This window comes from Gossypium hirsutum, chromosome A11, assembly GCF_007990345.1.
Source record: "Gossypium hirsutum isolate 1008001.06 chromosome A11, Gossypium_hirsutum_v2.1, whole genome shotgun sequence".
In the NCBI taxonomy this organism is placed as follows: Eukaryota; Viridiplantae; Streptophyta; class Magnoliopsida; order Malvales; family Malvaceae; genus Gossypium; species Gossypium hirsutum.
Window position 1 is genome coordinate 680,145 of NC_053434.1, and position 15,429 is coordinate 695,573.

A 15,429-nucleotide genomic window follows, 5' to 3' on the forward strand; every position below is an offset into this window, starting at 1 on the left:
CAAATGAAGGGAAGACCCGATGGTTTTATGGATTTTTTAAATTAACTTTAAAATTATAATTAAATTAACAGTTTTTTATAAATATAATTAAATTAATTATTAAATTAGAAGTTTGGGTAGGATTAATAATGGATTGGCTATAATTATAAAATTATATTTTAACCTTTAAAAAATGAGTTTATTCGGTTATTTTAATTTAAATTTTTATAATTGAAACCGAAATAATCATTTAAACTGAAATAATTAACCGAAATTTTTTATTTTATTTAATTCAATATAATTAATTTAACCGATATTTTAGGCACTCCTAATTGCCATCACCATTCCTTTCAACAATGTCAATGATGGTGGGCTATGGATTTGGCCCATGTTTCAATTTACCCCTAAGAAGGGTTGAAATATTTAATGTATTATTGTGTACAAGTCTATCGTATAATCAATGAATAATAATATAATAATTTTTTACTAGATAAAACAAAAAATAGTAGAATATTTATAAAAAAACATTATAATTAATTTAAATATAATTAATTATTAATTAATTATAACAATTATAAATCTATATTATTATTTAATTAGTGTCATAAGTCAATTAAATATTAACTCGATTAGAAAAATTATGAAATAATTATTTTTTTAACTTTACTGATTTGACATAAATGTGAATTGCCATGTGGATGACACGACAACGTATAATTAATTCAAAAAAAAATATAAAAATAAATTTTAAGTTCAATTATTAAAAGATGTGAAAAAGTTAACAAATGACTAAAATGATATTTTATAAAAGTGAAGGATAAAAAAAATATTATATCTATTACTAATTAGTTCGGTTATTAATTATATGTTATAATTTCCATAGCGAAATCATGCATTAAGTCAAATGTTCTATGAACTTATAAAGTCATCCACCTTGACTTTATAACCGTATAATGAATTTTAGGCGGTTAATGAGGACCGGCAAAGCTTGCGTTAGGTTCAAAACGTTTCAGTCACGTAGCCCAGCATTGAATTCCAAACCCAACAGTATGTTCAACTTAGATTCTCTCTGTTTCTTTAAGACAAATCTGCAAAGTGCAATCATCATTCTTCACCCTGTTTCAACTGTAAGTTCATCTTCTTCCCTTTTTCTTTTTATTTCTCTTCATCTCTTTCAATTATTGCTATTTTTCATTTATTTCTTTGAGTTCATTTTTACTCTTTTTTTTTTTGGTGGTGTTTGTTGCCTTTTATCTGTTTCTCGAGTTCCCTTGTTTGTAGAAAATGATTTTTAAAAAAAATCTTTTGTGTTGCTTTTATGGCAATAATAGTTTCAAAAAACAGAGGTGGTTTTCGATTTATTTTTTTAGAACTGAATAACATAAAAAAAAAAGTGCTTTGTTGAAATTTAAAAAAAAAATCGAAAATTGAAAATTAAAAAATTGTTTTTATTATTTTAACAAAAAATGCTTTTAAAAAAATGAAAAAGATGAAAATAATGATGAATTGGCTCTAGTTATAACCTAAGGCAAAGAATTTTTTTTTTAACAATTTTTTAAATATTAAATTTGTTACTTTAATGTAATTTTTTTTATTTTATTTCTATTTGAAAAAAGTAGTTGTTATTTTTATGTTTCCTTTATTAAAAATACTTCTTTTATTTTCTATTGATTAAAAGTCTTTTTCACTTTTAAAATAATATTTTCAAAAACCAAAGTAACTTTAAAGTTTTTTTCTGAGTTTGTGGTTTTCGGGTTAACGTAATTTTTGGCATTTGAATTTACTAATTAGTTCCGTCCTTGTTATTCTCAGGTCACCGAAACAATCGAGCCCCTATTCTATCACCATGCTTAAGGTCCCAGAGCATCAAGTCGCCGGTCGTCAAGCCATCGACGGCAAACTCGGCCCTCTCATAGACAATTCGGGCCATTTTTACAAGCCTCTACAAGACGACGACGAACGCGGCACCGGAGAACTAACCTTCTACCACTCATTCTCATCCAACACCCGTATTCCACACCACATCCGCCGATTCTTCCCTGTTTTCTACGGCACCCAACTCTTAAAAGCCTCCGATGGGTCCGGTTTACGTCCCCACCTCGTCTTACAAGACATAACTTCCGACCACCTCAACCCATCCATCTTGGACATCAAAATCGGTTCCAGAACATGGTACATCGAAGCATCAAATGATTATATCCAAAACTGCTTCCACAGAGACAAAACAACCACTACTGTCTCTCTAGGTTTTAGAATATGCGGACTACAAATATACAATGAATCGGCTTTTTGGAAACCGGAAAGGAAATTAGTCCAGAGCTTTACAGCCGATGATGTTAGATCGGTTTTAAGGATGTTTGTTTCCTCGAATGTTGGACCGGAACCGGATTTTTGCTTTGCTGATAGCGTATACGGTGGTTGTGACGGGATTTTGGAACGTTTAATGGAGCTGAAAACATGGTTTGAAGATCAAACCATGTACCATTTTTGTTCGTGTTCGGTTCTGCTCTTGTTCGATAAGGAATCGTTTTTGAAAGGAAAGACACCATTTGCTGAAGTTAAGCTTATTGATTTCGCTCATGTTGTGGACGGCAATGGTGTTATCGATCATAACTTTTTGGGCGGATTATGCTCGTTTATTAAGTTTGTTTCTCAGGTTCTTGCCGATTCAAAGGGATCCACGATGGAAGATTAGTTTTAAAGACTCGGATAAAAAATATGCATGCATGTGTACGTACGTACTTAGAGATAAACATGAGACCTCTGTAATATCAAAAGTACTCGAGGACAATTTAGAATGTAGTTAATATTTATTGTTTAAATTTATTAATATTTTTAAAAAATTTTATGATTTTATATAAATGAAATATTTTGTTTTGAGTTTTTTTTTTAATTCAAAAAATTTTGTATATAATAAATGTTAACTATGTTATAATTTAGACTTATTTGATTATTTTTAATAGTATAAAGATAAAGTTAATTCAATTAATAATCAAGGGACTAATTTAATCTAATTCCTATAACATAAGGATCTCCAAATACTTTAATTTACAAATAAATGAATAAATAGATGAATTATTAATTGCAATTTTTTTTCCTAATCCCTTAACCAACTAAATCCCTATGAATTATTTCTAGAGATGGGGATAAATATTTTTTAAGGTTAAAATTAAATTGAAAGATTTTGTAAATATTAAGGGTTAAATTTATTGATTTTTTTTAGAATTAAAACTACAATAACAAATTTTGTAAGCATCGAAAGCTAAATTTGAACATTAGAGGATTAATTTTATCATTAAACCAATAAAAAAATTATATTAACTCAAAGTGACTAAAATGGAACAAAAGGTGTAATTGAGTGAACATTATCCAATAAATTATTATACATACTACTTGAGGCAAAACAATGTAAGTCGTGCCTCAAAGTCCAAATACAGAGGCTGGTCCATATTATTGATTTGTTCATTCGGCCTATTTCTAAAACTTGATAGGCTTTTTAATTGGCCTGCTTTTCTTCTTCTTCTAAACTGTTGTTTTGTTTTTGTTTTTTAGAAAAATCTAAAAACAAAGTTCCAAGAAAAAAAAAACGAAATATCAAATAAGAAATTCGAGAAATCTTCAAGACCAAAAATCCGTGGGAATTTAGGATTTTTACACACATGTTGAATGATTTCCCTTTTTTTAATGCTTTTGGGTTTGAAAAGGTTTGGGTTTTTATTTAAAATTTTAGAAAATTTAAGTTTTTTTTATTTTTTTAATTTAGATTTATAATATGAAAAGACTAACTAATGGCTTAACAAAACAGTGGGTAAGATGTTTTGTTTACACTAAAATTCCAAATTTCTTTTAATATAAATTCGGTATAATAATAATAAAAGAGAGGCCAATTTTCTCGTCGCCGTTGCTTTGGGCAATGTCAATGATGGTGGGCTGTGGGTTTGACTGTATTTTAATTTTGCCCCACAAATTCTACAAGTCGCCCAGCTCCACTCTATGTATAATTTATAAGGTTAGTGAGGACCGGCAAAGCTTTGCGTTGATTTCATAATTGTAAATAAATCACTTTTACTATGCTCTAATACTTATCCATCTTAGGTCTTCAATATTTAAATTCGAAATTTATTATACATAATTATATGAGTATGTTTTTAAGCTTCATCATATATCATGATCATATACGGGATTTAGTCTAGTTAGTTAGTAAAATAATTTGATGTTATTATTTTTTTTGAAGTGTAATAAAATACTATACAATCAAATATCTGAATAATCACAATTTTGAATCAAGTCATTATATTATAAATAACTAAAATTAATAAATTGATTAAACTAAAATCTACCTATGACAATCTCACATGATAAGACTCAGAAATCTACATATATAATTGTACATAATAAATCTTAAATCTGAATGCTCAATATCTAAAATCTTATTATTAATATGAATTTTAAGTAGATTTGTAACAACAAAGAAATGACCTAACTCCCGCACGCCAAATGACTCTTTCATTATCAAATAACAATAACATATATAGGCACAAACAATTTGGTGATGAGATGCCTTTGCCAATTTGCCGTAGTCAATTAGGTTCTAAAAATGAAAAACATTTCCACCCCTTTGGGTGGAGAATGAGTCGACCCTTTTTACGAGGTGATAGTGACAGTATCCATCTCCATATATGAGTTGAAGGATAAAATAATAATAATCAAATTTGACTTAAAATTATAAATTAAATGGAAGGTAACCTACCACTCTACTTATGGTTTAATATCAAACTACATTCGTTTTTCACCTTAACATATATATTATATTCGGGGAATATGCTTAAGAGTTCCTTTTATTACAATGATCTGATTAAATTGATCACTTTACTATTAAATGAATTGATTTAATTTCTTTAAAATAATCAAATAATTTTAAATTAGCATAGAGTTAATGTTTAATGTTTAATAATATCATTTATTGTTTAATAGATTTAATATTTTAAAATTTTTATAGTCACGTAAATGATTTTTTTAAATTGAACTACAACTGAAAAAATAATTTCAAGATTTTTTTATACAGTATATATTAACTTTGTTATAATTTGAACTTATTTAATTCGTTTTAATAGTATAAGGATTAATTTAATCCATTTAAAAAATAAAGGGACTAATTTGATTTAATTACTATAATACAGGGACCTCCTAAGTATATTAACCTATTGTTTTTATTGTATGGCACCACCATGAAGCTACCCGTTTTAGGGTAGCACGTAGTTTATGGCTCATGCCTTTCTTTTCCTATGTTTTTCAGAAGGAGAGTTGACATTCACGTTTACTTGGGAGCATTAATTCTTCATTTGGTCTAATCTTCGGGGATCTTCATTTTTATTTGTAGGAAAAAGAAAGGATAAAGAAAACTTTATTCAGAATTACGTAAACTTTTGAAGATGATATCATAAATCAATCTAATATTAAAATAGTAGTAAATATTGACACAAAAATATTGATTTTTTATATTTTTATAAACTGAATTTTGAATTTAAAGTACACCATAAAATTCAAAGATTTAACATAATAATTTAAATCAATTTTTTTACCAATCTCATTATAGGTTCTAATCATATGTGTACTTTTTGACATAATACTTAGAACTACTGATAGTGTAACACCCCTTACCTGTATTCGTCGCCAGAATAGGGTAGGAGGCATTACCGGAGTTTACCGAATTAATTTTCCATTAATACGAGTTAAATACTATTCATTTACTAAAACATGTCATGGCGTCCTTTAGATGGGCCTCCAGAGCCCAAAACATACTTCGAGACCAAACCAGAATTAAATCGAAACCATAGGGAATTTTTCGCAAAATCCCAAAGTTTTTTTTTCTGCTCAATATAACCCCTTTATAAATATCTAACCTTCCTTGCAAATTTTAAAACCGAGACCAATCCAACCAACCAATTCATTTCAATCAATTTGATACCAAATTATACTACTATTATAATTATACTATTTAACATATTCATCATTCTTTACTTTAATGTATATTTCTTAAACAAGTCTTAGTATTTATATAATCATCAAACCTTATACATGCCATATAAATAAAAAAGAAATTTACAAAAGCTACCGGAGATAATCTGGATAGTGTGATCCTCTGTGTTGATCCGATTCTCCATATACTTCCACGTCAATCTACAAGAGACATTGATTACACTCATGTAAGTTTTATAGAAGCTTAGTAAGTTCATAGGCATAAAACATAAATCTTACCAAATATTTATACACTTATACAATATACACAATTATTAAGTTCACCTGTCAACCACAGCCATTGGTGAGTTCCCTTGTATAAACTTACTACCACTTATCTATTTCCTTTAATTCTTTTGGGCCCATTTGTCACATATCATTCTTTAACCAAATTAGGGAATGGTTACGGAAAATTGAGTACTTCACTTTCACTTTGCCATAGTATAACTATGGTCTTGCGTATGATCACTTATCACCTTTTGAAGTCATAGTCCTGCCACGGTCTTACACTGATCACATTTATCACTTGTCACTAATCAGATAAGTGTAGCTAAAACTACCACTTATCACTTATCACTTATCACTTGTCGCTTGTCGCTTGTCACTTATCACTGATCAGATAAGTGTAGCTGAGGCTACCACTTATCACTTGTCACTGATCAGAAGTACTCAAATCTGACATTCCGCTCAATTTAATCATTTATTCGATTTTCATGTTGTTATTTTATTCTCTATTTATCAATAAATATATTTCATCATACATATTACATTATATAATTCATAAAATTAACATATAATCATTAAACTTCAACCATATGAACTTACCAGGGTCGATTTGCAAAATTTGTGAAAGTTCAGGGACTAATCAGCTACTTTTTTCTTTTCCTCGACTTGCTTCGGGTTCTCGATTTGCAGTAAAAATATGAAAAACCAGCTTAAGAAAACCCTTCTATGGTGTTTTTGCTGATGAGAATGCAGAAAAATAATGAGAATTCTAGATAATTCCACTTTAGTCCTAGTTTATTAAGTAAATTTTGCAATATTCCAATTTTGCCCTTAATTCATCAATTTTCCTGCTGATTTCATGCACCTTGCCATCCAGCCCAAATAGACCTTGGGTCTATTTGCCTTTTAAACCCTCTATCTTTTATCATTTAAGCTATTTAATCATTTCCCATAATTTTACATTTGTTACAATTTAATCCTTTTTATTCAATTAACTATCGAAACTTTAAAATTTCCTAACGGAACTTTAATACTAACTTATTAACACTCCATAAATATTTATAAAAATATTTATGACTCGTTTTAAAATTTTCAAACTCTCGATATCTCATTTCTGATTCTAATTTTTTAAAATTTTTATTTCTAGTACACTATTCGCTATTTCAAAAATTTTCCTAACTTCACACTTAACTTATATTCACTAAATTATTAATATTTCTACTCATTTGTTGGATTTAGTGATCTCGAATCACTATTCCGACACCACTGAAAATTTAGGCTATTACAATTCTCCCCATCTTAAGAAATTTCGTCCTCGAAATTTGTTACCTGAAAATAGGTTCGGATATTGTGATCTCATTGATTCTTCTGTTTCCGAGGTTGCCTCCTCCACACCATGTCGATGCCACAAACTTTTACTAACGGTACCCGTTTGTTCCTTAACTCTTTAATTTCCCAAGCTAGAATTTTCACCGGTTCTTCTGAATAAGTCATGTCGGGTTGGAGCTCTATGTCTGTATAAGGGATTACATGTGATGGATCTGATCTGTACCGTCTCAACATAGACACGTGAAACATGTTATTAATCTTTTCAAGCTCCGGGGGCAAAGCCAATCTATAAGCTACCGGACCGATTCTTTCAATGATTTCATACGGCCCGATAAATCGTGGGCTGAGTTTTCCCTTTCTACCGAACCGCAAAACTTTCTTCCACGGTGACACTTTCAAGAATACACAATCACCCACATTAAACTCTATATCTCTTCTCTTTAAATTTGTATATGATTTTTGCCGATCAGAGGCAGCTTTTAAACAATCTCAAATAATACGAACTTTTTCTTCGGTTTCCTGAATCAAGTCCACTCCCACTAGTTTCCGTTCACTTAATTCAGACCAATATAATTGGAGTTCTACACTTTCTTCCATACAGAGCTTCAAATGGTGCCATTTTAATACTAGTTTGATAACTGTTATTATAAGCAAATTCGACTAAAGGTAAATACCTTTCCCAGCTGCCGCCAAACTCAAGTACACAACACCTTAACATATCTTCTAAAATCTGAATCACTCGCTCTAACTGCCCGTCTGTCTGAGGATGAAAAGCTATGCTGAAATTTAATTTAGTGTCCAAAGCCTCCTGTAATTTACTCAAAAATCTCGAAGTAAATCTCAGATCTCGATCCGGAATAATAGATATTGGAACTCCATGTAATCTCACAATCTGAGAAATATACAATTCTGCTAACTTCTCCAATGAAAAAATTTGATCTGACTGGAATAAAATGTACCGACTTTGTCAATCTATCAACGATAACCCAGATTGAATCTTTCTTTTTCGGAGTCAAGGCAATCATGATACAAAATCCAACGTAATGTGTTCCCACTTCCATTCAGGAATCATAATAGGTTGTTATAAACACGTTGGTACTTGATGCTTTGCTTTTACCTGCTGACAGATTAAACATTTTGCAACAAATTCACAAATCTCTCGCTTCATACCAGACCACCAGTACATTCTTTTTAAATCGCAATACATTTCTGTACTACCCGAATGAATAGAATACTTACTATTATGAGCTTCAGCAAGAATATCATTTTTCAATTCTGGATTATTCGAAACACAAATTCTATTACGATAACGCAACATACCACCATCATCAACGCTATATTCTGAACTCAAATTATCCTGAACCGTTTTTCGTTTCAGCACTAGTTTCGGATTATCACTCTGTAATTCACGGATCCGTTGAAGGAATGTAGATTTTGCTTTCAATTCTGCTAATACTGAGCCATCTTCATTAACAGACAAATGAACATTCATTGCTCGAAGTGCAAACAATGATGATTTTCGGCTAAGTGCATCAGCGACCACATTAGCTTTCCCCGGGTGATAATCAATAACAAGATCATAATTTTTCAATAGTTCGAGCCACCGTCTCTATCTCAAGTTCAGCTCTTTCTGTGTCATCAAATATTTCAGACTATTGTGATCGGTATACACATAACATTTTTCCCCATATAAATAATGTCTCCAGATTTTTAAAGCAAACACAATTGCGGCCAACTCCAAATCATGGGTAGGGTAATTTTTCTCGTGCGGTTTTAATTGTCGAGAAGCATATGCCACTACTTTCTCTGATTGCATTAAAACACAACCCAAACCATTTAAAGATGCATCACTATACACAACATATGGTATACCTGATTCTGGCTGAGTTAACACTGAAGCTTCTGTCAACATCTTCTTCAACAGGTCAAAACTTTGTAGTATCCCGCTAATCCCAGGAAACTTCGCACTTCTGTTACATTATTTGGAGTTTTCCAATTCACCACTGCTGACACTTTACTTGGATCTACTCGAATTCCTTCAGCTGAAACAATATGACCTAGAAATCCAAACTCATGTAGCCAAAATTCACACTTGCTGAACTTTGCATACAACTGCTTCTCTCTCAAAGTCTGTAACACACTTCTCAAGTGTTGTACATGATCAGGCTCGGTCTTCGAATAGATCAGTATATCATCAATAAATACAACCACGAATCTATCCAAATAAGGTTGAAAAATCCAATTCATCAAGTCCATTAATGCAGCAGGAGCATTAGTTAAACCAAATGGCATTACCAGAAACTCATAATGACCACACCGAGTTCTGAAGGCAGTTTTTGGCACGTCACATTCTTTAACTTTCAGCTGATAATACCGAGATCGAAGATCTATTTTTGAAAACACAGCAGCACCTTTCAATTGATCGAACAAATCATCAATGCGGAGCAAAGGATATTTGTTCTTGATTGTAACCTTATTTAATTGTCTGTAATCTATACACAATCTCAACGAACCATCTTTCTTTTTCACAAACAAAATAGGTGCACCACAAGAAGATGTACTCGGTCTAATAAACCCCTTATCTAACAATTCTTGCAACTGAGTATTTAACTCTTTTAATTCAGTCGGTGCCATTCTGTATGGTGTTACGGATATTGGAGCTGTTCCCGGGATCACATCAATCACAAACTCAACTTCGCGATCTGGTGGTAAACCCAGCAATTCCTCGGGAAACACATCAGTAAATTCATTAACAACTGGTAACTGTTTCAACTTTGATTCAGAATCACGAGTATCAAGAATATAAGCTAAATATGCTTAATTATCCTTCTGTATTAGCTTCTGAGCTGAAAAGGCTGAAATAATTCGGACATTATCTTTCATATTTCCAAACTCAGCCGAAATCATTTCTCCTGTCTGATTTTTCAAATCAATCCGTTTCTCTCAACAGTTCACAATAGCGTCATGTTTTGTTAACCAATCCATCCCCAGAATAATATCAAATTCCCGAAAAGGTAACAACATCAAATCAGCAGGGAATTCACAGCCTTTCACTTTCAGTTGACAATTACGACATATTAAATTAACCATCACACTTTAACATGATGGATTAGTGACTTGTATATCATAATTAGTGTACTCAACAGATAATTTCTTTTCAGATGCTAGCATATTGCAAATATATGAATGAGTAGACCCAGGGTCTATTAATGCATAAACAGTAACATCATAAAGATAGAAAATACCAGCAATTACATCAGGAGCCGTAGCCTCTTCCCTTGCTCAAATGGCATAGGTACGTGCTGGTGCTCTATTCTCTGATTGACTAACTGGTTCTCTCATACCTGAACGGGTAGCCCCTGTAGCACTACTCTGGCCCGAACGTCTACTTATTTGGGGAGTGGTTCTCTATATCTTTTTCTTATCCACTTCATCTTTTTGCAGTTGGAAACAATCTCAAATAAGATGATCAGTACCCTCACATTTATAACAAGCCCCCATCTTAGGCCTGCATTCACCGAAATGATGTCTTCCACAATATTGACACTTAGGCCGAGGAGTATTCTGAACACTGTTCACACTTGCTGCAGGTCTATCAAATACCCTGAAATCATATTGTCTTGATCTACCTCTACCCAATCTTCCCGGCACGGATGTAGTTCGACTAATTTCTTCTCTAGATTTCTTCACCGGTAAATCTGAAAATGACTTAGAAGCACCTCTTTTAAATGACTCTTTATTTTTCTAATCTCGTTGCATTTTTCTATTATATACTTATTTGAGCTTTTGAGCACGGTCTGACAGAACAACGAACTCCCGTATTTCATTACCCCCAATCATTATTCTAATCTCATCATTTAACCATTCTTGAAATCTGATACACATTTCTTCTTCAGTAGGTACAATGTCTCGAGCATATTTGCTGAGGTAGACAAATTCTCTTTCGTATTCAGCTACTGACTTATTTCCCTGCCGTAGATCAAGAAATTCTCTCTTTTTCTTATCTAGATATCTTTTCCCCACATATTTCTTTTTAAACTCGTTCTGGAAAAATTCCCAAGTAAGTTTCTCTGCAGGTACTACAGCTTCCACAGTTTCCCACCACATATATTCTTCTTCTTTTAACAATGAGACAGCACATCGTAGATAATCCTCCGAAGAACAAGCCATCTGTTTAAAAATTCTTACCAAACTCTGTAGCCAATACTCAGCTTTTACAGGGTCATCATCTGATCTCCCTCGAAATTCCTCAGCTCCAAACTTCCTAAACTTTTCAATCGGAGAACGTTTACTAGTTTCAATTATTGACGGAGGTGGAGGAGCAACCGGATGTACCACAGGTGGTGCAGTAGGGGGAGAAGGTGGTTGAGCCGGACTTCTTTCTTGTATATCTCCTTATACCACTGATTCATAACTCCATAAATCATATTTTTAAGTTCTCGCTCTCGCATCATAGAAATTGGAATATCACTACTTGTTCATTGTTCAGAAGTCTGCATTCTACTGTTAGCTTCCTCCTGTTCAGTGCGTTCAGGTCTATCTGACATCTTTATAATCGAAGAATATCTATAAAAATGACAAAGATTAGATCGGATCATACACATCACACTATCACAGATTTATATGGCATGTATTTCTAAACACTTTACACGTAACACATGTTCTAAGAATCGGCTAAACCGGGCTCTGATACCACTAAATGTAACACTTCTTACCCGTATTCGTCGCCAGAATAAGGTAGGAGGCATTACCGAAGTTTACCGAATTAATTTTCTATTAATACGAGTTAAATACTATTCATTTACTAAAACATGTCATGGCGTCCTTTAGATGGGCCTCCAGAGCCCAAAACATACTTCGAGGCCAAACCAGAATTAAATCGAAACCATAGGGAATTTTTCGCGAAATCCCAAAGTTTTTTTTTTCTGCTCAATATAACCCCTTTATAAATATCTAACCTTCCCTGCAAATTTTAAAACCGAGACCAATCCAACCAACCAATTCATTTCAATCAATTTGATACCAAATTATACTACTATTATAATTATACTATTTAACATATTCATCGTTCTTTACTTTAATGTATATTTCTTAAACAAGTCTTAGTGTTTATATAATCATCAAACCTTATGTAACAGCCTAATTTTCAGTGGTGTCGGAACAGTGATTCGAGATCACTAAATCCGAAAAATTAGTAGGAAATATTATTAATTTAGTGAGTATAAGTTAAATGTGAAGTTAGGAAAAATTTTGAAATAGTGAAATGTACAAAAAATATATATATTAAAATAATTAGAATTGAAAACGAGGTATCGAGACCTCGAGAATTTTAAATCGAGCCATAAATATTTTTATAAATATTTATGGAGTGTTAATAAGTTAGTATTAAAGTTTAGTCAAGAAATTTTAAAGTACTAATAGCTAATTGAACAAAAAGGACTAACTTGTATCAAATGCAAAATTGTGAGAAATGATTAAATAGCTTAAATGATAAAAGCAAAAGGGTTTAAAAGGCAAATAGACCCAAGGTCTATTTGGGCTGGACGGCAAGAGCATGAAATCACCAAGAAAATAAGGGCAAAATTGGAAAATTGTAAAATTTACTTAATAAAGCTAGGACTAAAGTGGAATTATCTAGATTTCTCTTTATTTTTCTGCATTCTCATCAGCAAAAACACCATGGAAGAGTTACCTTAAGCTGGTTTTTCTTATTTTTACTGCAAGTAAGTTCAATTCTTGATTATTTCTTGAAATTTTTGTGTTTTTGTGACTTTTACAACTAGGTCCATTTGTTGAATTCATTAGTTCTTGATTCTATGAAAGAAATTGAAAGTTTCTATGAATATGTGCTGGAAGTATATGATGATTTGATATAGAATTAGAGCTTTAAATTGTTTATATGCTGATTTTATTGAAAGAATTGAATAGAAAGTGAATGTTTGGGACCTAAATTGTAAAAGAGTTTGAAGTTAGAGTTTTATGTGGAAATTCTGAATTTCAATAGTTATGAAATAACTTATAATGTCTAGGAAAAGTATTAATTGATAAAATTAGTTTAATTGAGGGGTTAATTAAGTAAGGACTGAATTGTATGAACTGTGAAATTTGGGGCAAAATGAAAATCAACATTTTGCACTAAAACAGTTTTGAAAACACTGTAGCATCCTTAAGCTGATCGAATAAATCATCAATACGAGGCAAAGGATATTTATTTTTAATTGTTACCTTATTCAGCTGCCTGTAATCTATGCACAGCCTCAATGAACCATCATTCTTTTTCACAAATAAGACAGGTGCACCCCATGGTGACATACTCGGTCTGATAAACCCTTTGTCTAACAGTTCTTGCAACTGCGCTTTTAACTCTCTTAATTCTGCTGGAGCCATTCTATACGGTGTCACTGATATGGGAGCTGTTCTTGGAAGCACATCTATCACAAACTCAACTTCTCTATCGGGTGGTAAACCTGGTAATTCTTCAGGAAAGACATCCATGAATTCATTTACAACAGATAGTTGCTCTAAATTTGATTTAGAACTTCGAGTATCAAGAATATAGGCTAAATAAGCCTCATTTCCTTTACGCAACAATTTCTGAGCAGACATAAAGGAAATCATTCTAACCATGTCATCCAAATTCCCAGACTCAACCAAAACAATATCTCCTGTTTGACATTTCAAGCTAATTCGTTTTTCTCGACAATTCACTACCGCGTCATGTTTCATTAACCAGTCCATGCCTAAGATAATATCAAATTCACGAAAGGGTAGCAGCATCAAATCAGCGGGGAAATCACAGCCCTTAACTTTCAGTGGACAGTTATGACATATTAAATTAACTACCACACTTTGACCTAACGGATTTGTAACTTGTACATCATAATCAGTAGGCTCAACAAATAAGTTCTTTTCAGATGCTAACATAGTGCAAATATATGAATGAGTAGACCCAGGGTCTATTAAAGCATACACAGGAACATCATAAAGATAGAAAGTACCAGCAATTACATCTGGAGCTGTTGTTTCTTCTCTCGCTCGAATGGCATAAGTACGAGCAGGAGCCCTAACCTGTGATCGGCTAGCAGTATCTTTCATACCCGAACGAGTAGCCCCTGTAGCACTGCTCTGACCAGAGCGTCTTCCTTTTTGAGGAAGAATTTTCTGTTTCTCCCTCTGTTCCACTTCTTCTACTTGTAATTGGGGACAATCACGAATAAAGTGATCAGTGGCCCCACATTTATAACAAGCCCCTAACTTACTTCTACATTCACCGGGGTGACTTCTTCCACAATGTTGACACTTAGACCTTTAGGTATTTTGTACACTACCCACACTAACAGCAGGTCTGTCAGATGCTTTGTAATCAGATTGTCTTGGCCTACTTTTTCCTGATCTTTCCGGTACTGAAGTGGCTCGACTGAATTCCTCTTTAGATTTCTTCACTGGTAAAGCCGAAAATGACTTAGATGCACTTCTTTTGAAAGATTATTTACTTCTTCTATCTCGTTGCATCTTTTTATTATATACTTCTTCAAGCTTCTGAACACGATCTGATAGAACAACAAATTCTCGTATCTCAATGCCCCCTATCATCATTTTAATCTCATCATTAAGCCCTTCTTCAAATCTGATACACATTTCTTCTTCTGTGGGTATTATATCTCGAGCATATTTGCTCAGATAAACAAATTCTCTTTCATATTCAGCCACTGACTTGTTTCCCTGTCCCAAGTCGAGAAATCCTCTTTTCTTCTTATCCAGTTATCTTCTACCGACATATTTCTTCTTAAATTCATTTTGAAAAAATTCCCAAGTGATCTTCTCAGCCGGTACAACAGCTTCTATTGTTTCCCACCAGTTATAAGCTTCTTATTTCAA

At 32.4% G+C, this 15,429-nt stretch overlaps 1 protein-coding gene across 1 annotated transcript; it reads left to right on the forward strand.

Moving 5' to 3' along the window:
- The first annotated feature begins 953 nt into the window (after positions 1-953).
- Positions 954-2,859, forward strand: LOC107923660 (inositol polyphosphate multikinase beta). Its single transcript, XM_016853841.2, has 2 exons — positions 954-1,106; positions 1,792-2,859. The coding sequence occupies exon 2, from the start codon at positions 1,826-1,828 to the stop codon at positions 2,672-2,674; it is 849 nt and encodes a 282-aa protein (XP_016709330.1). The 5' UTR covers positions 954-1,106; positions 1,792-1,825; the 3' UTR covers positions 2,675-2,859.
- Positions 2,860-15,429: the final 12,570 nt, after the last annotated feature.